The 25,771-nt window shown below is 30.3% G+C and overlaps 6 protein-coding genes across 8 annotated transcripts; 3 read left to right on the plus strand and 3 right to left on the minus strand.

The window, feature by feature from the left end:
- Positions 1-53: 53 nt before the first annotated feature.
- LOC143430152 (CCA tRNA nucleotidyltransferase 1, mitochondrial) lies at positions 54-2,553 on the plus strand. The gene is made up of 6 exons (XM_076906162.1): positions 54-122; positions 317-638; positions 705-981; positions 1,095-1,289; positions 1,387-1,746; positions 1,871-2,553. The coding sequence occupies exons 1-6, from the start codon at positions 69-71 to the stop codon at positions 2,040-2,042; spliced, it is 1,380 nt and encodes a 459-aa protein (XP_076762277.1). The 5' UTR covers positions 54-68; the 3' UTR covers positions 2,043-2,553.
- Tfiia-l (transcription factor IIA L) lies at positions 2,244-5,703 on the minus strand. The gene is made up of 8 exons (XM_076906163.1): positions 5,530-5,703; positions 4,556-4,766; positions 4,125-4,421; positions 3,630-3,766; positions 3,398-3,490; positions 3,077-3,220; positions 2,906-2,995; positions 2,244-2,799 (listed from the first exon to the last, which is right to left on the minus strand). Exons 1-8 carry the CDS (start codon positions 5,551-5,553, stop codon positions 2,692-2,694), a joined length of 1,104 nt encoding a protein of 367 aa, XP_076762278.1. The 5' UTR covers positions 5,554-5,703; the 3' UTR covers positions 2,244-2,691.
- Positions 5,704-6,919: 1,216 nt separating this feature from the next.
- Positions 6,920-15,697, minus strand: Mahj (LisH and WD40 domain-containing protein mahjong). 2 transcript variants are annotated; one of them, XM_076906037.1, is made up of 19 exons: positions 15,574-15,697; positions 14,347-14,620; positions 13,999-14,257; positions 13,735-13,913; positions 13,141-13,595; positions 12,473-12,944; positions 12,140-12,385; positions 11,676-12,047; positions 11,478-11,597; positions 11,083-11,382; positions 10,684-10,881; positions 10,316-10,569; positions 9,964-10,209; positions 9,462-9,648; positions 9,067-9,360; positions 8,472-8,673; positions 8,112-8,318; positions 7,764-8,000; positions 6,920-7,418 (listed from the first exon to the last, which is right to left on the minus strand). In XM_076906037.1, exons 2-19 carry the CDS (start codon positions 14,605-14,607, stop codon positions 7,192-7,194), a joined length of 4,716 nt encoding a protein of 1,571 aa, XP_076762152.1. In that variant the 5' UTR covers positions 14,608-14,620; positions 15,574-15,697; the 3' UTR covers positions 6,920-7,191. The 2 variants fall into 2 exon arrangements, with proteins under 2 accessions (XP_076762152.1, XP_076762153.1); XM_076906038.1 differs by lacking the exon at positions 15,574-15,697 and adding an exon at positions 15,429-15,567.
- Positions 15,698-16,262: 565 nt separating this feature from the next.
- Vha26 (V-type proton ATPase subunit Vha26) lies at positions 16,263-18,187 on the plus strand. The gene is made up of 5 exons (XM_076906034.1): positions 16,263-16,438; positions 16,960-17,135; positions 17,257-17,425; positions 17,513-17,696; positions 17,821-18,187. Exons 1-5 carry the CDS (start codon positions 16,406-16,408, stop codon positions 17,937-17,939), a joined length of 681 nt encoding a protein of 226 aa, XP_076762149.1. The 5' UTR covers positions 16,263-16,405; the 3' UTR covers positions 17,940-18,187.
- Positions 17,984-20,828, minus strand: Pex13 (peroxisomal biogenesis factor 13). Its single transcript, XM_076906033.1, has 5 exons — positions 20,614-20,828; positions 20,075-20,332; positions 19,735-19,982; positions 19,418-19,597; positions 17,984-19,312 (listed from the first exon to the last, which is right to left on the minus strand). Exons 1-5 carry the CDS (start codon positions 20,679-20,681, stop codon positions 18,948-18,950), a joined length of 1,119 nt encoding a protein of 372 aa, XP_076762148.1. The 5' UTR covers positions 20,682-20,828; the 3' UTR covers positions 17,984-18,947.
- Positions 20,829-21,240: 412 nt separating this feature from the next.
- On the plus strand, positions 21,241-23,647 carry LOC143430269 (CAAX prenyl protease 1 homolog). Of its 2 annotated transcripts, XM_076906369.1 has the most exons (7): positions 21,241-21,382; positions 21,591-21,737; positions 21,848-22,051; positions 22,130-22,306; positions 22,424-22,642; positions 22,726-22,869; positions 23,322-23,647. In XM_076906369.1, the coding sequence occupies exons 1-7, from the start codon at positions 21,281-21,283 to the stop codon at positions 23,538-23,540; spliced, it is 1,212 nt and encodes a 403-aa protein (XP_076762484.1). In that variant the 5' UTR covers positions 21,241-21,280; the 3' UTR covers positions 23,541-23,647. The 2 variants fall into 2 exon arrangements, with proteins under 2 accessions (XP_076762484.1, XP_076762483.1); XM_076906368.1 differs by having other exon boundaries at positions 22,130-22,642; positions 23,322-23,632.
- Positions 23,648-25,771: the final 2,124 nt, after the last annotated feature.

The raw sequence follows: 25,771 nt of genomic DNA on the forward strand, positions 1-25,771 counted from the left end.
GGATCTAACCTATAAAATATTTGGAAATGAAATTATCAGCAATGCTTGTGTTTAGAGGATTTTAAACAATGCTGATAATTTTGCCTCGTGTGAATTGTAATTCCTTCCGTTATCTTTTGAAAGTAAGTATATTATATACGTAAGAATATATTTCTGTACAAAAGTTGACATTAGAATTTTGTATTCTGAAACCATTAACATGAACATTTCCATGGATAGATTTATTTTATTTAAAATAGAGTCATTTATTAATGATTTCAATTGTGTGTAAAATATATTAATGAATATCTATTTTATGTAAATAATATTAATGCAGAATTGTTTGAGGACCTATCAATCTTGGCAAAAAGTCATCATGAAAGATGAAGTAATGCCACCAAGCAGATCTGATCCAATAATCAAAAAATTGGACAACCAGTTATTTAATTCGATATTTACACCAGAATTGGAGAACTTAACAGAACTATTTAAAAAGCATAATTATGAGCTAAAAATTGCTGGCGGTGCCGTTAGAGATATTTTGATGGATATAAAACCAACAGATTTAGATTTTGCGACAGATGCCACTCCGGATGAAATGAAAAACATGTTTGAAGAAGCGGAAGTCAGAATGATTAATAATAAAGGAGAAAAGCATGGTAAATTTAAACATGTAATATTTATTATCACGATTAAAGTGAAATATTCAATAAAAACACTTTTAGGCACGATTACTGCAAGAATAAACGATAAAGAAAATTTTGAAATAACTACACTTAGAATTGACACGCATACCAATGGTAGACACGCTAAAGTTCAATTTACAAAAGATTGGAAATTGGATGCACTTCGTAGAGATCTTACAATAAATTCCATGTTTCTCGATCTTGAGGGAAGAGTATATGATTATTTCTTTGGTTATGACGATTTACAAGAAAGAAGAGTTGCTTTTGTCGGTAATCCAACATGTAGAATTCAGGAAGATTACCTTCGAATTTTAAGGTAATTCATTAGTTTTCTAGATAATTAATAATTTACACATATTTACATTAAATAAGTTAACATTATTATTCCATTACTGTTGTCCTTTTGTTTGAAACATGAATGTTGTATAGGTATTTCCGATTTTATGGACGAATTGCAGAACAACCGGATACTCATGATGAACAAATAATTATAGCAATAAAAGAAAATATAAATGGATTGGAAGGTATATCCGGTGAAAGAATCTGGAGTGAATGGTCAAAAATTCTTTCTGGAAATTATGTTAAAGAATTAACTTTAAAAATGTTGGAATGTGACATTGCAAGGTAACAATGATTTAAAAGGCATAGTAAATGTTACGGCAAATAAACTGAGAAAGTAGTAAATATACGATTAATCTATACAAATCAAATTGCTTTTTAGATATGTTGGTCTTCCGGAAAAGCTAAATATAGAAAACTTTATATCTGTTTGCGATATATCTAAAAAAAATAACATCTCCTTACAACCGATTACTTTACTTGCTGTAATGCTGAAAAATGAGGATGAAGTACTTAAAGTTCATAAGAGATTAAAATTTTCTGCATACGAAAGAGATTTAGCTTTATTTATAGTTAGATATTGGGAAGATAAACCCTCGACAGATCTTCTAAGATTTTATAAAAGAATTCTTATTCATTATAAAGGAAATGTTTCTAATTTAAGAAGCTACATTTGTGAATTGTTAAAATGTAAACAACAGTTTAGTCTTGCTGAAGATATACGAAAGACAGTTATTCCAAGGTATTGTGATAACATTACTTTCACTTATGTGTATTATAATTATGGTGAAAAAGACGTAAATGCTCTAATCTTTCCTTTCATATATTTTAATTTAACTGTGTTACATATTTTAATATATTTTCAGATTTCCAATTACGGGATACATGCTACAACAATATGTAACAAAAAGAACGATGATGGGTACTGTTATTAGAAAATTGAAAGATATTTGGTTAGATAAAAATTTTAAAATAAGTGTAGATGAACTATTACAGGAAGTTCCACGAATTGTTAGTGAACTAGAAGACAACAATTAAAACAAAAAACATTGAGTTTTCTAATTTAAATAAGTTAATTTTGATGAAAAATTATATGGCATTTCTTCTATTTAAATAGTGCAAATATTTCGCATAATTGTGCAAAAAATATAACATTGTACAAAATCAATTAGAAGAGGGAAAATAATTATACATTATTAACAATGTATAATCTCTTATGGAAAATATTATATATTAAGGTTTTTAACAGTATAAGACACATTTATTTTTAAGAACATCACATATTTATAGTAGATTGTAATCCCTTAAATTCTATTTACACAAGAAGTTCACGTGAAAAAAATTCACTTTTCAAATTGGGATACAAATTTACATAATCATTGAGCTCTTTATTATGCAATGCAATTCTAATTATTCAGTTCACAAGGTTTTTTGCACATTATAAATATTTATGCTCTTAATAAACTTAGAATTCTTAGTTAATTTACATAATTAAGATATCAATGCATTTTCTCATTTGAATGAAATAAGAAAGTTATTCGAGCCTGAACACCTTCAGAAAATCATTGGATTTCTTTAAATGCAAATTTAGCTCTCCAAATATGATACTAATTTCACGTGAACACATTACCAGCTCAGTTTCTTTATAATTCTATATATATTATACAAATAATATATATATTATTGTTTACCATTCCGCATCACCATTCATTTTTTGAAAAACATAATCTTTACCACTAAGGTTCATTATTCCGTCTTTGAGGTAGAATTTCCATTTATTTCTACTCCTTGTTATCTAAAAATTTGTTAAATTATTTAAAATTAATAATCATTATTTCAATTAACAATTCCTTTCTAATAACTTTCAACAATAAGTATATTAGAGTAAAATCATTAAGTACCTTGTCATACTGACACACAACAACATTATCTGTATCAAAAAGATCCGCTGGATCATCATCTGTTACATCATCTTCTGAATTCAATGGTTCCTAAATGATTAAAGTTTGAAATAAATTATTTCTTAAGTTCCTAATATATAAATATATAATATAACAATATACTTAAGATACCTCTTCCCTAGCTGCAGCTTCATCATTTTCTTCTTCCTCTTTGTCATCAAGATCTTCTTCCTCATCCTCATTATCCTCTTCTTCCTCTTCTTCATCGTCATCCGAGGAATCTCCAAGTGGACCATCTAATTGTGCTATATTATTCTGTTTATGAAGTAATAGAAAATATTAATACTTGGATATTTGATATATCTGTCAGAATAAAAAGTGAACAACTTGTTATACATAAAATAGACATTCACAAAATTAATTTTTTTTTTTAGATTAAATGATTAAATAATTATATTTATATAATGTAATTATATTATTTCCATTAACCACCTGATTCTGAACAGGCCGCTGAGAAACATTGTTTGCATTTGGTGTAACAACTTGAAGGGGTTGACTAACTTGTAACGAAGCCAATGCCTGCCCCTAAAGTAAAGAATTAACATTTTAAAACTAATATAAAGAATAAATTTGCTCATATATTATCTCTATTAAACATTTGATTTTTGATAGACTGCTGAGAAACATTGTTTGCATTTTACACAACTTAGGGAAACCAACTAACTTGGGGCGGTGGCAGTGTTGCTTGACCTTGAAGTGTAGTATTGACATGTTGTTGCAACAATGTCGAAGCCAGATTTGCTGGTAATCCCATTGCAGCTGATATAACTGGACCCGTCAAAATTGTGTGCAACTGATTACCTATAACCATATAAATAGAATTAAACTAACAATTGTAAATTATAATTTTTGTTCTCTCAACACACATATTATGACAATGTACAAATGTATATATGTATATTGCGTATTTATATGCAAGAAATATGAATGAATGCCTTCTATCAACGATATGTTAATATTAAACAACGAAACGAAATGCTCTGATATTTCGACGCTGATATACAACGAGCTCAGAAACTTAAAGCTTTAGGTTTGTACACATATGTTCTTTATATGTATGCGCTACTTTTTTCAGGGCATATTTGTATACTCTCTGTACACGAGCATCAGCTCTTTGAAGGTGTATAGGATGGAATCAATGCTTGGTCTGTGAATATACCTTGAATAGCAGATGCTGGGACCTGAATAGTCAAAACTCTTAGTGGTGCATCCAGAACTCCCGTCTGTGGTGGCAATGTTATTTGAACAGGTACTTGTCGATCTATCACCGCTGATGGTGGTGTTACTAGTTGCTGTACTGGCGTATCATTGCGTTGTATGCCAGTTGTAGGTGGATGGCATTGAGGCTGAGTTTGTGACTGTTGAGGAGTTTGGTGTTGTTGCGGTTGTTGCTGCTGCTGTTGCGGTGCCTGCTGAACAGCATTTCCCCCACCCAAATGATTTCCCATATTTACACCTAAAATATAATTAATTAATGGTTAGTCTTATAACTAGACTTTTTAAATTGTCAATAAGAAATTTTATTACAGAGCATTTTAGTAATTAATAAGTAATAACATTTTTACAAAAAGAAGCAAATAGATAGAATACCTTTGTTAACAGGCATAGTTTTGTGCGTATTTATTTGAGGAACCTGAGGCTCTGGAGGATCTGGATTAAGTTCAACAGCTTTACTTGACATTAGTTTGGTTTCCCATATTTGTTTGAGCTCTTGTAGTACTTGTTCATCTACGCCTTCATCTATAAACGATTCCCTTACACCCGATATAACATCCTCTATCACAGTATTGTATAGTTTTAGCTGTAATTAACATTAAGAAAAAGAGTTACTCGAGCATCCAAGCTGTTCGATTATTTTAATAGCGTATCCTAAGTATACTTTGAATAATCTACGTTCTATTGCATTTCCTGTGAAACTGTTTTATTTACGATTAAAGATTGTTTATCCTTACAAATCTTAATACTTTCATATCATCGCTTACAAGAGTCCGTACAATATATCACTATTTAACAAAATTATTTTTCATAATATCATTACGTACAGTTCTTGCTACTTTATTTAGAAACGTTCTACTTTTAATTTATAAGACATGCGACACGATTATTCTTTGAAATATGTACTTTTCCGTAAAATAGAATTGATAAAAAGAAAAAATGTGAGAAGATATTAGAACAGTTAAAAAATAATGCAGTCAATCCTAACCTAAAATTCCTTGAGCAAAATCTTTGCAGAAACTTGTCTGAAAATGAGAATCCAAATAAAGCTGGAACAAATTGATTCGACATTTTGCGCTGACGATATTCTGATATCTTAACAATCGCAACCTAGATTGTTATCATTTTGTAACTGTTAAAAGTTACAGACTGTAATTTCATAAGAAAAATCTCCGACGAAAAAATCATTTTACGTCGGAGTAGAAGGGACCAAAGACGAGGTTAACAATGATAATGACAGTGACAAAAAAAAGAATCGAGCGATAAAACTTGTCATTGTCGTCATCAGGATGATTAGAATTAACTGTTCCTTTAATCAATCGTTGCTCTAGTTCATATTTATTACTCACCACACTTGTCTGACTGAGGGCCATTGCGAGGATAATTCGTATTGTCTAATTAGAAAAACAATAGGAATAATCCAACGAATAAATCAGCCCCAGTTCAGAAGCTGATCCGCGGTAGCATCGCTCTTTTATATACTGTGGACACGTCTCCCATTCCACCTGACTCTACCGTGAACTGAGAACACCCATCTCAATGAAAATCAATGCGTCCAACATCGCCAAGCGAAATTTCTACGAATCGACCAAAAAAAATCGACCAAAATTTCTGCAAATCAAAGAAAAAATTATACATACTGGAAATTTGTTATATTTTATCGTATCACTGCGCTCTACGAAAATTTTCATAACTTTATTACAACCTACGTGAATATACGTTATGCGATAGCTGTATAAAAGAATTATAGACGTTTACAATTTATTAAAATAGGTACTTATTACGCTTGGTCGAACGAAACTAGAACCACTTGTTCAAATAAATAAGGAGAAAAAAGAAAAGTTTTCCATTTATGATGCGAGATTCTGTAATTTCGATCGCATTCACGTGAGCATCTAGATCAATGTCCAAATGGATACGTTTGTTCGATTATAGATACGCCATTGGTGGTAGTATGTATGAATTACAAGGATTTTAGAGCTCGTTATGTTATAAATAAAAGTATTCAGCAATAAGAATGAATCAGAGAAATTCTTATAGCAAAGCGTAAAATGAATAGTACGTTTAATTAACAGTAAACGAAATTGATAAAACAAATTGTACGCATTAAAGAAAAGGATTGTATTTTCAAAAATTGCGATTTCTTTTGTATAATATAAAATCTTGATAGGTTTACTAAAATGTTTCCATCAAGCGCAGCTTCTATTTATTAGATCAAATCTATACAAATTTACGATTCTTTATTATTAATAACAATCGACAGGATTAAATCAACTTTATACAATCTCTCTTTTATGTTCTCTCGCATTCTCTCGTCCCTCGCACTCTTCCTCTCATATACACGTATAATTAAACAATTCTATAAATTTATTGTTTCAATGAAATAAGGTCTTGGAATAAACGAAAATTCGATTCCAGCGATATCTTTAAACGCGATCTATCGATCAATACAAATTTTCGCGGTCACTTTCGAGGAATAATGGGAATCTATTAATAATCGGATATTCGATAGGGAATACGTGATAAATGTCCATTGAACAACGAATATCTTAAATAATATGTACACTTAAATCGATCGCTAGATAAGAGTCTCGATCGAAATTAAAAATTATATCAGCGTTTAATCATTTCTCTCGTTTCAGTGCTTTCCGATGATTGCTGAGAATATAAATCGATCTCAGAATCATCTCACTGACCGATCTTCAATCGTAACGTAGTCATTCATTTCGGTATTAGCGGGGGGGAAACGCATGTTTCAAGATTTTTCTCTCTTAAATTGCAATTGTTACCAGCGTTTGATAGATATAAAATATCGACTTTTCCAACAAAGACAGCGGGGCATGATGTTTCCGTTCGTTTAAATGCATATTTTTTTCGTCTCGCTAATTAAATACAATTACACGAAAAGTTATGTCATAATAAAACTTTCTTTAAATGTCATCGAAAGATTGGCCGGAACTGAAATAAATTTTTTATATATAATACATTGGAATTCACTTATGTCCATATTTTTAGGGGAAAAAAATTTCAAGATCATCATCGGAAAGAGAAAAATCTGGCGACTCGACTATATCGCTATAGTCTGTTACCCATCTGTTATCGTCCCCAGAATCATCTCCATCAGCAGCATCATCGTCGTCATCGTCATCATCATCGTCGTCGTCGTCGTTGTTCTCACGATCATTTCGCTCATTTTCATCGCCATTCTCTTCTGCTGCTGCGTCTGGGTTATCTGCATCTATTTAAAAATTGCTCTTATTGTATTTTTTTTAGATAAATTTGCGATTAATCCCTATCATCGAATGGAATATACGAAAATAGCGTTCATAATTACCTACAACGATCTGCAATTGCTATGAATGTTATATATCTACGTTGAATTAAAATCGAAATTGTAAAAACGAAATACATAATTGGAGTAAAATAAAGAGAGCCTAATATATTATTTATAAAAATTTGTATTGTAACTATAATAAAATTAATCGACTGAAGCAGTTAAACAAGCTGACTCAGTGATTCAATTGCAATGCGATATATTTGTAATCAAGTTTCCAAAATTTTGTGAAACATTACAGATACAAACCGTCAGCGTTATTATCGTCAGAACCAGAATTCGAGCCATCATCGTCGCTTGCATCAAGATCTTCGTCATCGTCTTCGTCCGTTTCATCTTCATCGTCTTTCCTTCTACCAACATCGTACAACCTGACGGTGGATTCGTGAATATCGTTGAATTCATTTAAATTTTCGACCACCGCTATTTGCGTGTCGAATTTATTACAAGCAAGCCCGTAAACTCCTCTTCTAACATCATAAGTAGCTATAATCATGATTAAAAAAAAAAAAATTGAATCAATTTAGTACATTTAACAGAAATCAAACGTTTACCTAGTAAATTTATAAAGTTAATTAGAAATTTGTTGTAATTTACCAATATTACTGTAGTCCAGAGCATCTAATGTTTTAAATGATGTAATATAGTTTGACTCGTCTACATTTTCAATATCCGATGACACAGCATATATAATGTTATTAACAGGAGAAAAGATTATTTCCATTTGATCAAGCGTTGGCACTGTCTTCAACAAATGGAAAGTTCTTAGATCCCAAACTTCTGTATTCGACACCACTTCTGTACCTATTGAAGCAATTATTAAATATTAAATATACTATTGTCCATTAATAGAGAGAGAAAGAGAGGGGGGAGAGGAGGAGTAGTGTTTCTCTATCATTTAATAAATATTTATAGTATAGAAAATTATCTTCTTGCATTGAAGATTCATATTAGTACCATTAGGATGGAAAACTCCGTTTAGTGTTTGATTTAATTTATCGAATTTGTGAATTTGTTTTCCCGAATTTACATCCCATAAGATTCCATCGCTCAGGACCAATTCATCGTTCATACTAAAGGTGGCACGATTTTGGGTATATCGATTGGAAATTGAAGGAGCCAGGCTAGTTAACAATTGTCCAGTAGCTATATCGTAAATCTGAAAAGAACGATCAAATTAATTACCAAGAATGGTAAAACGACTATCTATTATTTTCAAGAATTCAGTAAAAAATTGGATAAATATTTTCAATGAGTAAAAGTCATTTCTTTTAGTATTAAAGAACACGATTCCGCCTAAAAGATGTGACTCAACGATATTATTGTAGTTTATGTTAGAAATTAAAATTCATTGAATCTATGAATATGAATATAAAAAGTGAACAAAAAGGTTCTCGTTGCCGTAGTAATCTTTTTACAAGTTCGCCACAACTCGTTATAATAAATAGGAGCAAACGCCATTATACTAACGCTTGGTCCTGGAACCAAGTCTATAGGAAAACCAGTACAATAGCTCTTAATACTCGAATAGTTACAGAAGGAAACCACATACCGTTGCAATTTCACCTTGAGTACCAATAATCCTGTCTTGAAGTTTTCCAAATTCAACATGGTCTTCGTTTTCTAAAGATAATTTTAAATCAAAGAATGTTCCTATACTCCAAAGTGCAGACATAGGACTTCTCCATGGTGTAGTAGTTAATAATAAATTTCCCCGTTGATTGCATTCCATGTGAGAAATATACGACTCATGACACGAATATGTCGCTTCCTCTAATCCTGTGTGTATATTATACATTTTTACTTCTCCTGCATAAGTACCTAACATTAAATATTGTTGACAAGGCTGTAAAGATACAGAAACATATTATATTGACACATGTATTCTTATGACGATATTATTATTAATAAAATGAAACGATATTAATAGAACAAAGATAAGATTACCGAAAAAATACAACAGGTAAAAGCTCCCACATCTGTAGGCCGGAAAGTTTTTACAGGACAAAATCGGCTATAAATAAGTCTTCTATCCAATCTTCTACCATCTATGCCTAATGATCTCCTGGCCAATCTTACCGTCACATTTGTTGGTATTGAATTCTTTGTACAGGGATCTGGACACTTATGTGGCCTGCAATAAAATATATATTAATTTATCATAATATTGTTAAAATTAAATGCACTTTAATTCTTCCCGTTCCAGTAATAAAAAATTTTCAAAGTACATATAAGCGTCAAAAATAACAACAAAGTTAAATAAAATTCGAATTAAACGCGTAGGTCTCTCTCCCAAATCATAATAATAAAATTAAAATATTTCATAAATTAATGACTTTCTGACAAAAATATTTTATGTACTTTGTGATAAGAACTTATAAACTGGATCTATTTATAAGTAGTCGGTTTTGAATAATTCATCCTATATATTAAGTTAAAGGATACGTACTCAAACAGATTAAATTGTGGACAAGTAACCATTGGATTTTTACACAACGCATGTTGATTAGTTAAATATTCTGTTATAATGGAATCTAATGTTATAGTAGATGGATTTGATGTAGCTACTCCAGGCCCTCCACCACCCCCAGGATCTCTTGAAATTTGTTTTTGCAGTGACCGACACGATGATGGCTGAGTAATTGAGTGGCAATTTATTTGATTGACTAGAGGCTGCTTATCCACTTGAATTTTTCTGAAATTACCAAATTTTCTTTAAATGGCTTATAATCTTTAAACAGAATTGTCTGTAAAAAATCAATTTATAAATTACTGATGTACAAAATTGTTATATAACTTACTTTTGGTTAATTTGTAGTTTAATTGGTTGGCTAGTACTATTTGGAACGATGTTTTGATTGAGGCAGTCAGATAGTTTCACGCGTACATTATTTCCAGAAGATAAAGACGATGGACCTGAACTTGAATTTGAGTGAGATATGTACCTAAAGGATGAAGTGGGAGTGGTATTGCTTCGGGAAGTGACTTCTCTTTGATTGCATCTGTTTGTACCATAAAAATTTACCGTTGTACCAGGAGAAAATCCATTTCTTGTCTGAAAAACATATGCTCATAAGTATATATAAATTTTAAATATATACCTTTTATCTCGAATGAAATGATGAACCTATGAAACAAAAGCTATTCAATTTTTACCAATATAACTTACTCCAGTAGTTACAGGGCTGCGATAAGTAAATGGTTGATATGTAGATACTGGCTTCATTATCGCAGAAGAATCTAAATTTGCTTCCCTGTGAAGTGTTGTTGCAGTGTCTGTTAAGCCCTTTGACATTAAATGCTGGTATATTAATTGATTCAGTTGTTGTTCGTTATACTGTATTCTTGTCTGTGCTACCACGTTTGCCTATAACGTTAAAAATTCTTAATGTTACATTACAAAAAAAAAAAAAATAAAACACAGTAGCAGATAAAGAAGAAATAGAAGTTTTAAACTTTTGACTAGATCAGAGTATATTAGAGAATATAAAATATACACTCAACTTATTAATTAAATTTAACTAAAGATCACAAATTATAACGTAAATAAATTGAAAATAAAACTTACTCTGTGTAAACTGGCCAAAGAGATTTCATACTCTGCTCCGGTAGGTTTTGCTTCTCCAGAAACTCTTCCCATTAGCTCCAAAGCATATTTTTGAAACATAACATGTTCTTGTCTTTTTTCTTGAAGTATTGGATCCTTCATAAGGGCCTGGATTTGGCCATCAGTAAACATTGGAAGTTTGCTAATTATCTGTCTGACTTTTTCACTTCGTGCCAAACCTGCTAAAGCACGGCAAGCCAATGCTCTTATGCTATCCGCATCTGTGATCGGAGTTTTAACCATCATCAGCTGTAATAAAACCTATAAAATAAAGAAAACAAAATTACCAATAACGCATAATAATAATAGAAATATTAATATTGGTAAAGACATGTCAAAAACTTATAAATATGTACCATTATTCCATTATTGGACCTAACACTTCCCCAAATTTTTTGTATCAACTCTTCACTGTTATTATTCGCCTTTTTCTTAGCAGAGCCTGATACTGAATACCTTGCCACATTACCACCAATCTATAATTTAAAAAATGAAAATGTAATGTTACATTTTTTTTTTAGTTAACTGTTTACTTAATATAAATAATCATTTACCCTGTTTATTGGAGCACAGACGCAATTAATCACGGCTCTTAGCGCAGCCCTCTGTACGTCAGGATCTGCAATAATTTCGCATTCCGCTGCAGCTAAGAGTAAGTTAATAGCCATTGTCATCGACATATCTGGCATGTCTACTCTTTCACAAAGTAATAACATCACTTTTGGCACTACAGAACAAATAGCTATTACGTCTAAACAAGAGCGAACCGTTTCCGCGCTGGAGGTGGTATGAACTCTGCCACTGTAATTCCATTCCCTGGCAAACGCAATAATTTGAAGAAGAAGCGTTATGCCTCCAAGACGATACAATTCTTCTACCGGTGGCCATACCGCTCTTACAGACATTAATTCTTGAAGAATTTCCACCTTTAAACAAAACAAAAGTGGCATTGTTATTCGTGTAACTTAAAACATTGTATAAATAAAATTAGTAAAGGATACTTTGGAATTAATTTTACCTTTGCTTGAACTTCTTCGCTACTTAATTTTACAGCTTTATAAGGTGGCAACGATGGTTGCCACGTATCACGCTCTGCTCTGACATTTTCTGCTCTTTGTAATTGTTCTGCTTTCAGATGCAAATGAGCTTCCATATATCGTTTTAAAGCTACAGCAACATGCCTAACTATTTGTCTTGAAGCACATTCTTCGTCATCGTTCAGTGCTGGCTCCTCTTCTATGTTTAAGATTGGCAATGTGGATATCTTGAAAAAAAAAAACAAATTAACAATTAAAGACTTATCACAAAGTAATGAAAAATAATGTATCAATAATATAAAACAATTTTTTACCACGTTAAAAAGTTTTCGAAGTCCATCCTGTGCATCGAATTCCTCGAGTATTACTTTAAATGGAAACGAAAATCCAAAAAACATTGTAGCATGACACCTTCCAGAATCATGGCTTCGTTCTAGAAGCCATAATGCATAGGTAACAAGATCTGAAATAACATGCTTTGGCAGTAGACATACTCTTTCCATTGCATCTTCGCAATATGCTAAGTAATATAAACAAATAGAGACTCCAGTAGCTGCTACACTGGGCCTCGGAACATCTAACAATTTCTGTAGACCTCCAACATTAAGGAATTCAATAGAAAACTTTTTATGACACAGAAGAGAAGCTAAATATTTTAAAGCTTCAAAGGCTAAGCGACTGTCCTTTGTTTCTCTGACATTGATATATTTCAGAATTAATTCCAAAGCATTTTGTTCGAATACATGACCTAAGAATTCTTGATATTCACCCATTGGTGTAAGATACCTGCGTACATAACATAAAAAGAAATATTTTTTATTGTATATAAGTTAACGAATATAAAGAGTTAAAAAGCAAGACAGTAAAAAATCATTTTTAATAGATTTCACTAGTGATAACATTTTATAGCTATTAAAAGTTTACAGTGGACAGTAAACGATATTAGTTTCACAACAAAAGATATGATTAAAAATAATATTACCTTAGTATTAGTATTTGTCTTGTAGCCAATGTTGGAGGATGTATTTGTACATTTCCGATAACATATGATTCCATCTCTGCCCACGAAGAGTTGGAATTTCCCTCCAATACCATAGATGGTGCAATGGAACTTTGCATCGAAGACGCAGAATTTTTTTGCAAATTACATCGTGCAGAAGAAGCGTTTAATGATCTATTATGATTACTTTGCGCCTTAGATGGTGTAACTTGATTATTTAAAGTAGAATTCTTTGGCACAGACAAAGGTGGGGACATTATGTCTGGATAGGTGGTGTCATTTTTTATAGGAGTTTCACAATTTGTATCACTTTTTCTTTTTTTAGGTAAAGGGGCAGAATCTTCGGATGTCTGAGCACAATCTTCTTCTTCTTCAGAAAAATAATTACTATGATTCGGACTTTTAAGAATTCCATTTTCTTTACGTCTTTCTCTTACCTTTAAACAACATTTCGGTATCAAAATAAAAGAGATTTCCAATGCTTTTTATATAAATATCTCTACTAGGTTTTACAATCATAGTTAAACATATTAAAATTATATATTTATGACTATATACGTGTAAAAATATTCTTACTTTTCTTTTCCCAGGTACACCTTTATTTTCTCCATCTCCCCCGCTATTTCTATCCTGACCAAAATGTGCAAATGGTCTATTATTAGCTGCAAGTTGTCTATCTTCTTGCGCCTTTTCTTGCAATTTATGTAGCCTTTGTAACATTAAAGGAACCATTTTTCCATTTTGCTCTCTGAATCCTGTAATTAAAAATTGTAACTTTCGTTGATTAATTTCCACAAATTAACAATAATCTCATGTTTCATTAAAGAATATGAATCAAACCTGTAGCAATCTCTTGAACTTCCATTGCAGCAGCTACAAGCCCAGTTGCATAACTTTGCAAAGGCTCCACACTTTTTTCAGCCCAAGAAAATAAGCGATGAATAAGTCCTTCCATATCTGGTTGAAATACTGCAGAAGTTTCTAATCCAGGAAGTATGTCAAGCATAAGACGACAGGCTGCGATATTAAGCTTTCTAACATCACGGCCCGTAATACCCGCACGAGACCAATAAGTGTCTCTCAAATAATCATTTATAAGCTGTTAAAAAAATGATGCGTTACAAAATAACTTGTCACACTATTTAATTATCTATAATTATTTCCTTTTCAACTCGATATTACACTTACTTTAGTCATAAAATTATCTTTTCTAAATAAAACTTTCAATATGTGCCCAAAATTACACTCTGGATCTGTACGTGATGGATGTCTTTCATCGAACGGATCAGGATCCATCTTCAAATAATTTTCTGTTTCTAATTCTATAATTTCCGCCAGTCTTTGAAGCGTTGGAACTGGATCGTATGAAGATGACGAATGCTCTTCTTCCCATTGTCTGAGAATTTGAACTACATCTGTTACTTCTGCTAACGATTCTGCACTTGACATCTTCTCTATTGTCCTGTAAATAAAAATTCGACCAAGTTAAGTTTATATTTGGAATAAGATAATTCTGACATTTTAATCGTTTCTTTCTTTATCTAAATGTTTTCATATTCTACGATATTAAATAATTTTTATTATTTTAATAATTCGATATAAACTCTTATATATAAGAGTCCTTAAGAGTTTATAAGAGTTAATAAGACTCCTATAAACTCTTATAACATTATTTATAAGTAGCATTTTCCATCAAAATACACAATAGAAATGTATTGGATTAGACGAAAGATATATAACTTCCGTTTCTGTAATCTCATTAACAAGGGTTAGTAAAATGGGCCCAAGGCTCCGATAACATCAGAACATAAAATACTTCATTGCATATCAATTAAAGTTATTAGTTATAAGCATTTTATAATTAGTACCTTTACAAATCGAAATAAGCGAACATTTAGGGAAATTGGAAAATCAATTAGAACAAAACTGAAATATTATAAGCTAAGTGACTGCATATTACACGATTAAATCTTATCAACAAATATTTATTATAACCTCTCAAGTTGAAAAAAAGAGGAATACAGCGTATACTATATTTTTGTTGGACAATGGAGTGATCAGAGCAACTGAAGTTTAATGCTTTGTTCGGTTCCTCAACATTTTCTAATAATTATCCATTAAATTGAAATAATGATAACTTAACCTTAAAATTCAATATACAACAAACAACGATCAATGTTTTCGAACAAAACGTACGGAGAGAAGTGAACGAATTAGAGCGGTTACAACGAACAATTGAAATCGTTAGAACAAAAAAAAATGGGAAATACCGATGAAAACTGCTTGTTGTTGTTTTTCGAAAATCAGTTGAAGAGATGTAGCGTGTGTCTTATTAGGTTAGAATCAACGAAACGTTAGCTTCTTCGAGGTTACTTGACAATTTGTTCGCTTGACAGTTTAGACGGGATACATCACCTTTCTAAGTGAATTACGGTACTGAATTGTAAGAATACGCAAAATTCCAATCAAGAACAATGTTTTCTTATAAAAGTACGAAACGCAACCACCAACACACACGCTGACGACGAGCTAGTTAATTTGACTTTTAAAATATAGTGAAAAGTCACAGCGAAGCAAGGTAGGACTTTTTAAGCGTGCACATTGCTTCTGCAGAGCTTTTTAAACAGGCGAGATAGTGAAAGAAAGAGAGCGCGAATTAAATAAACAAAGAGGCCGAAAAATTAATTAGATTGACAATTTCACTGGACATATCGATTGATAATTGAAAGTAACGATCAACAATATCTGGCGACAATTAATCTTCTGTTAATTGAAGTGTAAGAAAGGATGAAAGTATTAATTCCTTTATTAAATAATACTTAACAAAGAAGAATTCTTATTTTGTCATTATATTTCAGTCTTTTAAGGGAAAAATATAAATTGTCGTTTAACTTAAAGAAGTAAAATATACGCACCAAATATTACTTGATAAATATATATATATTTATCTCTGTATATATCTACAACTGAATTTTGTTATTTAATATTTTGAAATAAATTGTAACATTTTTCTCTCTCTCTCTCTCTCTCTCTTTCTTTCTCCCTGTTCATTTTAAGAACACATTGTAACCTGGTAGATCAAGTTTACGAACGCACAATCCGTGTGTCATATGATCGTCGTTAACTGAAGACAGTTTCGTCAGTAGGCGTTGACTCTTTGAAAAATTCGATTTAGTACTTGTCCGCTCGAGAAATAATTACGAGAATCTTTGCCAGCTAAAAATCAGTAAAATCATCCAACTTCGAAATGGCACTAAGCGACACGGATGTACAAAAACAGGTATAAAATCAATGAAATGATAATATTTCCAAATTCGTATCTAACATCGATTTTAAGCTATTTTTGCATTTTACTCTATATGTTACTGAAATTAAACATTTCATATTTACCATTACCCCTTTTGGCCAAGCTTTTTCGTGTTTTCATTCTCATTCCTATTCTTCTTTTTCTTTAATTATTAAGGATAATTAAAACACCACTACATATCGATATTAAACGCTCTTACCATCCACTTATGTTTGAAGAAGTTCTGAAATACTTTATCTGTCTATCCAAATAAACAAGGACTTTAAAAAAAAATTGAATATCTTTTATAAATAAAATTGTTAATGTAATACATTTTTCTTTTTAATTCAAAATTATTTTAATTAAATATTTCAATAATAATGTAAGTTAATTAAATATAAATTTATACATTATAAAGGACAACTTGATTATAAATATATTAAATTAAATTTCATTTTTATATTATTAACATCCTTTTATAATATATTGTTGTAATATGTTTCTTTTTTTTTTAGATTAATCATATGATAGCCTTTATTGAACAAGAAGCCAATGAGAAAGCAGAAGAAATCGATGCTAAAGCAGAAGAAGAATTTAATATCGAAAAGGGACGTTTAGTTCAACAGCAGAGGCTTAAAATTATGGAATATTATGAGAAGAAAGAAAAACAAGTAGAACTTCAGAAGAAAATGTTCGTTCAATAATTAGAATATAATTTTAAATAATTCAAATGTTTCTCTAATATAATATCAAAAGAAATTTCCTTTAGGACAGAAATTTCATTTAAATAATTTAAATTTTCATATTTACAGTCAATCTTCCAATATGCTGAATCAAGCCCGCTTAAAAGTGCTTAAATTTAGAGAAGATCATGTGCGCAATGTACTCGATGAAGCTAGAAAAAGATTAGGAGAAATATCACAAGATACATCCCAATATAGTGAGATCTTAAAATTATTGATTGTACAAGGATTATGCCAGGTATGAGTCTACACAAATCTTAACTTACTTAAATCGATACTTATAATTGATGAGGAGAAAATGAAAAGTGTATTTGTTGTTTTGTAGTTAACAGAAAGTCATGTTACTATTCGTGTACGTCAGGTAGATCTTCCTCTAGTAGAAACCCTTATTGACCCAGTTCAAGACACCTATAAACAAATAACTCAGAAAGATGTTATAATTAAAATCGATCAAGATAATTTTCTGCCTCCTGATAGCTGTGGTGGTGTTGATTTACTTGCAGCTAAGGGTATGTACAATGTATATACTTACTACATACTAAACGGAAACAAAATCTCTTTCTATTTCAATTACAATTATTTTAATGCGCACAAATGATTCGCATTAAATGACTTGTGTCAATTTCTTTTCAGGACGTATAAAGGTCAGCAATGCTTTAGAAACGAGATTAGAATTAATAGCACAACAACTCATACCGGATATACGTTCTGCCCTCTTTGGACACAATCCTAATCGTAAATTCACGGATTAAAAAATCCCTTTCACATTTTCTTTTTCTCTTCTTTTCATTCTATCTTTCCTTCCTAACAAAAACATTCCTTTCTTTAGAATGCTAAAATAACAGAATTTGTTGTGTAGAGTGTAGAATCTATTGTTGAAATTGTTACAAAGAAAGAGAGGAAGTGAAATTGTAAATTATATAAATATATATAGGTGTGTACAAGCACGTACAACACATATTCAATATGCATATACCTATAAAGTATTTTATGTGGAAACGATTGTAAGATTTTTAATAGTGTTCCTTAAAAATCAATACCTATCTTCTACTTTAATTAAATTAATTTTCATTTTAATTTATGAGTTATGATTATTATGGTAAGTATTATCATGAAAAATAAACATCTTATGAGATAATGTTACAAGTTTACCTCAAATTTTCTTTCTTATGACTTTATTATGTATAGTTAAATAAGATATGAATATATAAATATGTTTAAATATTCGATTTATTAAAAACAGAAATAAAAAACCTGTATACAAACTTAACAATTAAAAATTTATTAAATACCATAACTATTGTATTGTAGTTTGCAGCATAAATATAAGTACAGCATAATACTATATACCGTACACTGTACAACAGCCCCACTTATTATACCCATAAAAACGGAAAGCTAGTTTAATTTTTATGTTTAAACTAGAGTATATGAATTATAAACATTCCTCAGCACTTGTTTAAGTAAAACATTACTTTTATCAGATACAATTATTTCAGAATCCATTTTTTTTTGTTACATTCATTAGTAAAATTGGTGTTTTCAACTATACAAATTATTGTTTATGTTACAAATTCAATACCAATTTTTATATTGTCAAACCATAAACAAAACTAGATTTTAATACATACAAAATTTAATGTTCGAAACTTTGTGAAATACAAATACTACCATACTAATGAAAGTATTTATAAAACATCTAATAATTTACCTAGATATCCATATTCATAAAAATATTACTTAAAACCACTTTTAATTATCTATGCTTTGTTTTCAACAGTTTCATCATTTTCTACATTCTCAAAATTATTTTTATTACTCCTATCAGAATTCTCTGTTGTAGAAGATTTCTCCTCGTTCAGAGAATTTATCTCATCATCCTTTTTCACTTTCTTCAACTGTCCTATAACTTTAATATAATTGTAAGGAACGAAACCAACATTGACATTATTAGTAGCCATGCACCACCCTGGTAAAAATTTTGGTTGCAAAGATTTGGGTGCGAGACAAACTTTTTGACCAGCTTTTACGCTGAGTTCATCATTATTTCTTGCAACAAAGTCGTACAACACTGTTGCAATATATGCAGGTTCCTCGTACTGATGCCACTCTTTTGGATCTTTTCCTAAAATTAAACGATTAGGTTTCATAAATAATTGAAGTTTATTATGCTGAAATTTATCCTATAATTAAAAATATAGTAACTTCAATCTACTCTATTTTCTAGTACCTTTCATCTGCATCTTCTTAATATTATTCGAGATTTTATGAATCATGTAAGGTACTACAAAGAATATGCTAAATATTAAAAATCCAGACCAAAATGAAGAACTGTAAACATTCTCATTTCCAACTTTTACTAATGATTTGTCCCATAACTCTTCATTTATTGTATCTTGATTTTGGAAACCTAAGAAACATTTAATGAGAAAACATATATTTGCATTAATATATTATAAATGTAAGCCTATATTAAATACATAAAAATATAATTATTAATCATTACAACATTAAGTAAATTATACAGTAGTATATATTAAATCTTACCAGTTCTATGTACAATTTTCCTATATAACCATTTGACAAATCTGATCAATGCAAAAGTACTAAATAATTGATTTACAGTGGAACGTAATTTTCCCATACTTTCTGCAACACTTAAAATTGCTCTGAATGAGTTTGTTAATGCAAAATATGTGGATTCCAAAAGCATAGTCATAGACGAAAATGTATGCAAAACTGTTTCTATTAACTGGAAAGTTGATCTGGTGTTTTCCTCGACATATTGGGAGAACCTGCAAAAAAATTAATTATTTAAAACGTTACTAATGAAATTTAATCGATACGTAACATATATTTTGTCCATCAAGAGTATTCAATGATTCACCTATTTTCTGCATCGCCGCTATGTCCACTAAATGAGCCATAATTATTATAATTAGAATATGGACTGTATCCACCATATCCACTAAATCCTCTATACTGATTGACATAACCAGATCCATAACCACCATACGAATTAGTACCAAATTGTCTGTAATCATTAAATCCAGAATAATTTTGGATCGACTGACGCGGAGGCACTGGTGGAGCGTTTCCTAGTTGATTGTTTACAGAAGGAAATGGTGTCGGTACGCTTGGTATACTGTAGAAAAGTAAATGTATTCGATAATATAATACATTATGTATATATATATATATACAAATAAAAAAAAATTATCCGAGCTTCTCGTTTTAAAGACACTATTGCCGTTTCTTTTCTTCTGAATTAATTCTCTACTATTTAACATAAATGAATATATTACAGATTATATCATCAGATAATATTAATTATATTTCAGATAAGCGTTTATCGCTAATTTTCAATAGTAATGTCATACATATACATCATATGTCACAGACTATTTTAAGCAACGAAAATCATACCTGGTTATGATATTAGGTACATTTCTTAATTGATTACCATGAATACCATCCGTCCTTTCAGGCGCCATTCTTTCTAATATGAATTTGTTTATCGTTCGTAAATGTAATTCGCTGTACAAAGTTCATAACCTTCGTACAGATACGATAAAGTCTCATCTGTATTCGATGCAGAGGCACACATGCACTCTTTTGACACTGTCCCCGCAGAATGACTAGATAAACACGTACGCATGTACATGTTACATATGATATATATTACATAAAATTACTCGTTACATGATCTTTGTTCAATTGCATAGCGATATTTTATACCGACATTTTTATTCTAATATGCATTTACCAAGAGTCGCAAAGTACAATGCTTACAGTTTCATTGATTTCGAAACTGTGGATATTTAATTTCGAATTTTCATTCTCTCGAATTTAATGGAATTTAAACGCTTGGAATGTTTATTAAAAATTCGAAGCATTTGTTTAACGTCGTGATATTGTGACAGAATTATCTATAAAAATTCGAGATCAAGTCGTTGTTTTGTTTTGATGCACGAAGTACGTGTGCGTAAAATTATAGCATATGGGTAGCCATAGTTTCTGGTCTACATAACCCTTCTCTGTACCGGTGGGCACGAAGCAGTAAGGGACGAAGAATATCGGTTCTTGCAGAATAATGTCTACTTTAATCAATCTCATCGAAAAGAACATACTTTATGAAATATTAATAGTATCATGGCTTCTGTTTCTCTGGAAATTCTATTTATGCCTCCGTCAGGTAAATTTCGTTGGAATCCACATTTTCTGTTTCATAAGTGAAACTAACTTAGAATTTCATGGTGTTACATATAGATTATTACGTGTATTATTATTAACACACTAAACACTTGAATGTCTTTATCAGTTAACGTGGCAACAAAATTGAGGAAAGAATTGTGCTATTAATTTTACGTATTATATATAAAATAATAAATACTCTTTTCTAGAGGGCTTTGGTCATACGTTTGGTCGAATTACCCAAGGAACTCGAGGGTTTGATGACAAAAGATATTTATGATAAGGCACGCGCATATGCACTCGATAAATTAGATTTCACTAACTTTATGGATGTTTATTCTGAATTATATACCACGGTATGGAATTATTATTTGATTATATATATATATATATATATAAAAATTATGTTGTAACATTTAAAAGAAACATTGTTTTTATTTTTAAACAAGCATTTGAATATTTGTAGGTCTTTTTATTAACTTTATGTCATCAACGTTTTTGGCTATGGAGTATTAATGTGGCTAATTATTTTGGTTTCGATGAAAAAAATGAAATCCTTCTGAGTGGTATTTGTATGTTCATTATAAATGTTATTTACGACGTATTTCATATGCCACTGAAGGTTTACTCTACATTCGTTATAGAACAAAAACATGGGTTTAATAAAGAGGTAATAGAACAAAGATTTAACTTTTCACTTTACAAAGGAATGCTTGGTACCTTGTTAATTTAACATTACTATTTTCAGACGCCATTGTTTTTTGTGAAAGACCAGCTTCTTAAATTCGTTGTACGTGAAATAATCGCAGTGCTTCTTCTTTGTAGCGTGATCTGGATTATAAAGAATGGAGGAGATTACTTTTTCTTTTATCTTTGGATATTTATCATTTTTGCTTCTTTGTTTATGATGATTCTTTATCCAGAAGTGATTGCTCCACTTTTTGATAAATATACTTCTCTTCCGGATGGAGAATTAAAAACAAAAATTGAGGCTCTAGCGGCGTCAATTAACTATCCACTTTATAAGATATTTATTGTAGAGAATTCAAAAAGATCTTCACATAGCAATGCGTATCTCTATGGTTTCCATAAGAATAAGAGAATCGTACTGTTCGACACTCTGGTGAAGGAATATCAGAAAGTAGCAGAAAATGAAACAGAAGCGAAGGGTTGTGAGACAGATGAAGTACTAGCAGTATTAGCACATGAACTAGGGCATTGGAAACACAGTCACACAGTAAAAGGATTTATGCTTGCCCAGGTACATTTTTAACAGATATATTTAGGTATTGTATTAATTAGTTCTCATTTTTAACTTATATAAACGTGTATATTCTTTTCTAGCTATGTTTCTTGATAAATATTTATCTATATGCAAAGCTCATTAATTACAAACCTATGTTTGAAGCATTTGGATTTATGAATAGTCAACCTACATTCATAGGATTTATTATTGTAACTATGTATATTTTAATACCTTTAAATGTGGTAAGTTTAATTTGTTACTTTTAACACTAAATAACTAAGCTTAAATCAGTATTACTCTCTAACTAATCATTCAACTCGTAGACTACGAATTAGAAGCAAATAGTTTTCTATTATTTCCTTTATTTATTTAAAACAAATTAGCATAACTTAAGAAAAGTATCAGAATATTTCAATTAAAAAGTAGAAAGTAAAAATAAAAATTAGCGTTTGCACTCTTAGCAGATGCTAAAAGTGTGCTCTCTATAAATAGCCTTGACAAACCTGGCAGGGGTCAGTGGTCTGTTAGACAAATGTTTAGTTCTCTAGGGTTAATGAGGAAGATTCAAGCTTGTATGCATAAAATATTTTTAAATTTATTATTTAAAACTCTAAAGGAATAATGCATTTTGAAGGAAAAATTGTATGTATTTACCTGTATTTTAATAATTATAAAATTGTCAATATTTTTCCAGCTAATGCAGTATATAACCATTGTATTAGGAAGAAAATTTGAATTCGAAGCAGATAAGTTTGCAAAGAGTTTGGGACACGGACAAGCATTGAAAAGTTCTTTAACTAAACTAGTTAAGGATAATCTTAGTTTTCCTCTCTTTGATAAATTGTATTCCAGTTGGCATCATAACCATCCTCCATTCCTTGAGAGACTTGAAGCTATTAATAAGGAAGACTAATTATAAAATCACTTAAGTATAACTAATATAGTTCATCATAATGATGATTGTGGAACAGTTACATTGTATATTCATCATAATTGTATAATGCTTCTATACTCTGTAATTGAATATACTTTGCCATTTAACTTATAATTAAACAATAATAATAGTTGTAGTTACAATTTAAAAAATAACAATATTTGTAGTTTGATTTAATCTACATTTTCCATACTAATATTTTATAGTTCTGATTTGTAAACTTCTTCAAAATAGTCAAATATGTACTATTGAACTGCGAATCATATACAATAAATTTTTTTACTTTAAATACATCAACACGTAATTTTAACAAACTTCAAATAAATTATTCATATTATCAAGTTACAATAATTTTCTTCCAACAGATCGTAAATAATAAAATTGTTACATAAAATAATTATTGAAACGGAATGTTGAACAAAAATACAATTTCAATTTGGAAATAGATGTTATGATTATAAATAAGATTTATTTGAAGTAATCTATGATCATTTTTATAGACTTTATATGTATCTAAAGGTCCAAGCTTTTTTTCTACCGTTATTTCTTTCCAATAACATATACATTTAATATTGTTATCTTTTTGTAATAATTTATATATGTATCTATTATATAAAATATCTTTTATAATGTAAGAAGTATACTTCCTTATTTTAAGTTGAAAATTTCATATATATGTACATATTTAAAACAATTTATGTTTCTTTTATGATTTATGAAATAAAGTTGCTTTATCCTTTGAAATATATATCTCAAGTATGGAACGTTATACAGGGTGATTCACTACTCGTGTGACAAATTTTTACAGCTGGTACTACGCCTCAAAAGCAAGAAAAAAGTTCAAAGCAAAAATGGTAAAGAAAATTGGGATTTTTGTTTTTTACAGATAAATAGTAGTTTCACTTATATTATCGATTGTATCTTCCAAACTGTAAGTCCTACAAGAAAATGACAAACAATATTGAAAAAATCAATAAATTTCCTATTATATTAGTCCCTATTTTATCCTGAAACTCGAAAACAGGTGGTGTGGTAAAAGTTCAAACTTATCTCAGGAGAGAAAATTTGTAAATTACAAAAATTTTGATCGTCTATTTAACTAATTACTTTTAGACTTAGAGGGCAGCAAATTTCATAAAAAAACTACTTTATTCGCTAAACTTTCTGATGATATAATTAGGTTCTTATTCCACCGCATAAAAGCAAAGAAATTTTTTATGAAATGGTGAAAATTGCGGATGAATTGTATATACGTTCATAGTATTCAAATATTTAAAAAAAAATTGTTTTTGTGGCGTTACCGACTTCCACATCTCAGCAGACACATTTACAGCCATCTACTTTCGCTCCTCGGAAGGTACATTTTCGTTAGGAAATTGTTTCAAAAATTAATTCGCGCCATCTATAAAAAAGAGACTCTCGTTTGCTATGTCTTTCAAATTTATACGTTTCTCAAATTTATTATTCACTTATTTCTGCGCCATCAAAGAGAACACATCATAATTTGCCTTTGCAAAATCTAGATTTATATTTCTAAGCTTCTACTTCAGTTTACCTTATTTGTTAAAGACTTGTTGTTTGTTAAATAAAATTGTTATATAAAACCTATCCACGTGAAAGTTAATTAGAAGAAAATATCGTAGTCAACATTCACATTTTTAATACTCGTGGCGCCATCTCTGTGAAAAGTGTTCAAACTGGTCGTACATAATTATCGACAGCGAAGTAAACTACTTAAGAACTACTAGTGCCATCTCTTGGAGAAGCGCTAGAACTAATTGGTCATTAGTTTCAGTGTGTTCTGCAGAGATGGTGCTAGTAGTTCTTGAGTAGTTTACTTCGCTGTCGATAATTATGTGCGACCAGTTTGAGCACTTTTCACAGAGATGGCGCCACGAGTACTAAGAAAAAGTTTTTAAATATTTGAATGCTATGAACGCATATACAGTTCACCTGCAGTTTTCACCATTTTACAAGAAATTTCTTTGCTTCCATGCAGCGGAATAAAAAACTGATTGCATCATCAGAAAGCTTAGTGAATAAAGAAGTTTTTGTGAAATTTTCTGACCTCCACGTCTAAAAATAGTTAGTTAAATAGAAGATCAAAGTTTTCGTAATTTATAAATGTTGTCTCCTGAGTTGAGTTTAAACTTTTATTACTCCGCTTGTTTTCGAGTTTCAGGGTAAAATAGGGACTATTGCTTTCTTCA

The sequence above is a fragment of the Xylocopa sonorina genome, chromosome 13 (assembly GCF_050948175.1).
Source record: "Xylocopa sonorina isolate GNS202 chromosome 13, iyXylSono1_principal, whole genome shotgun sequence".
Taxonomy (NCBI): domain Eukaryota; kingdom Metazoa; phylum Arthropoda; class Insecta; order Hymenoptera; family Apidae; genus Xylocopa; species Xylocopa sonorina.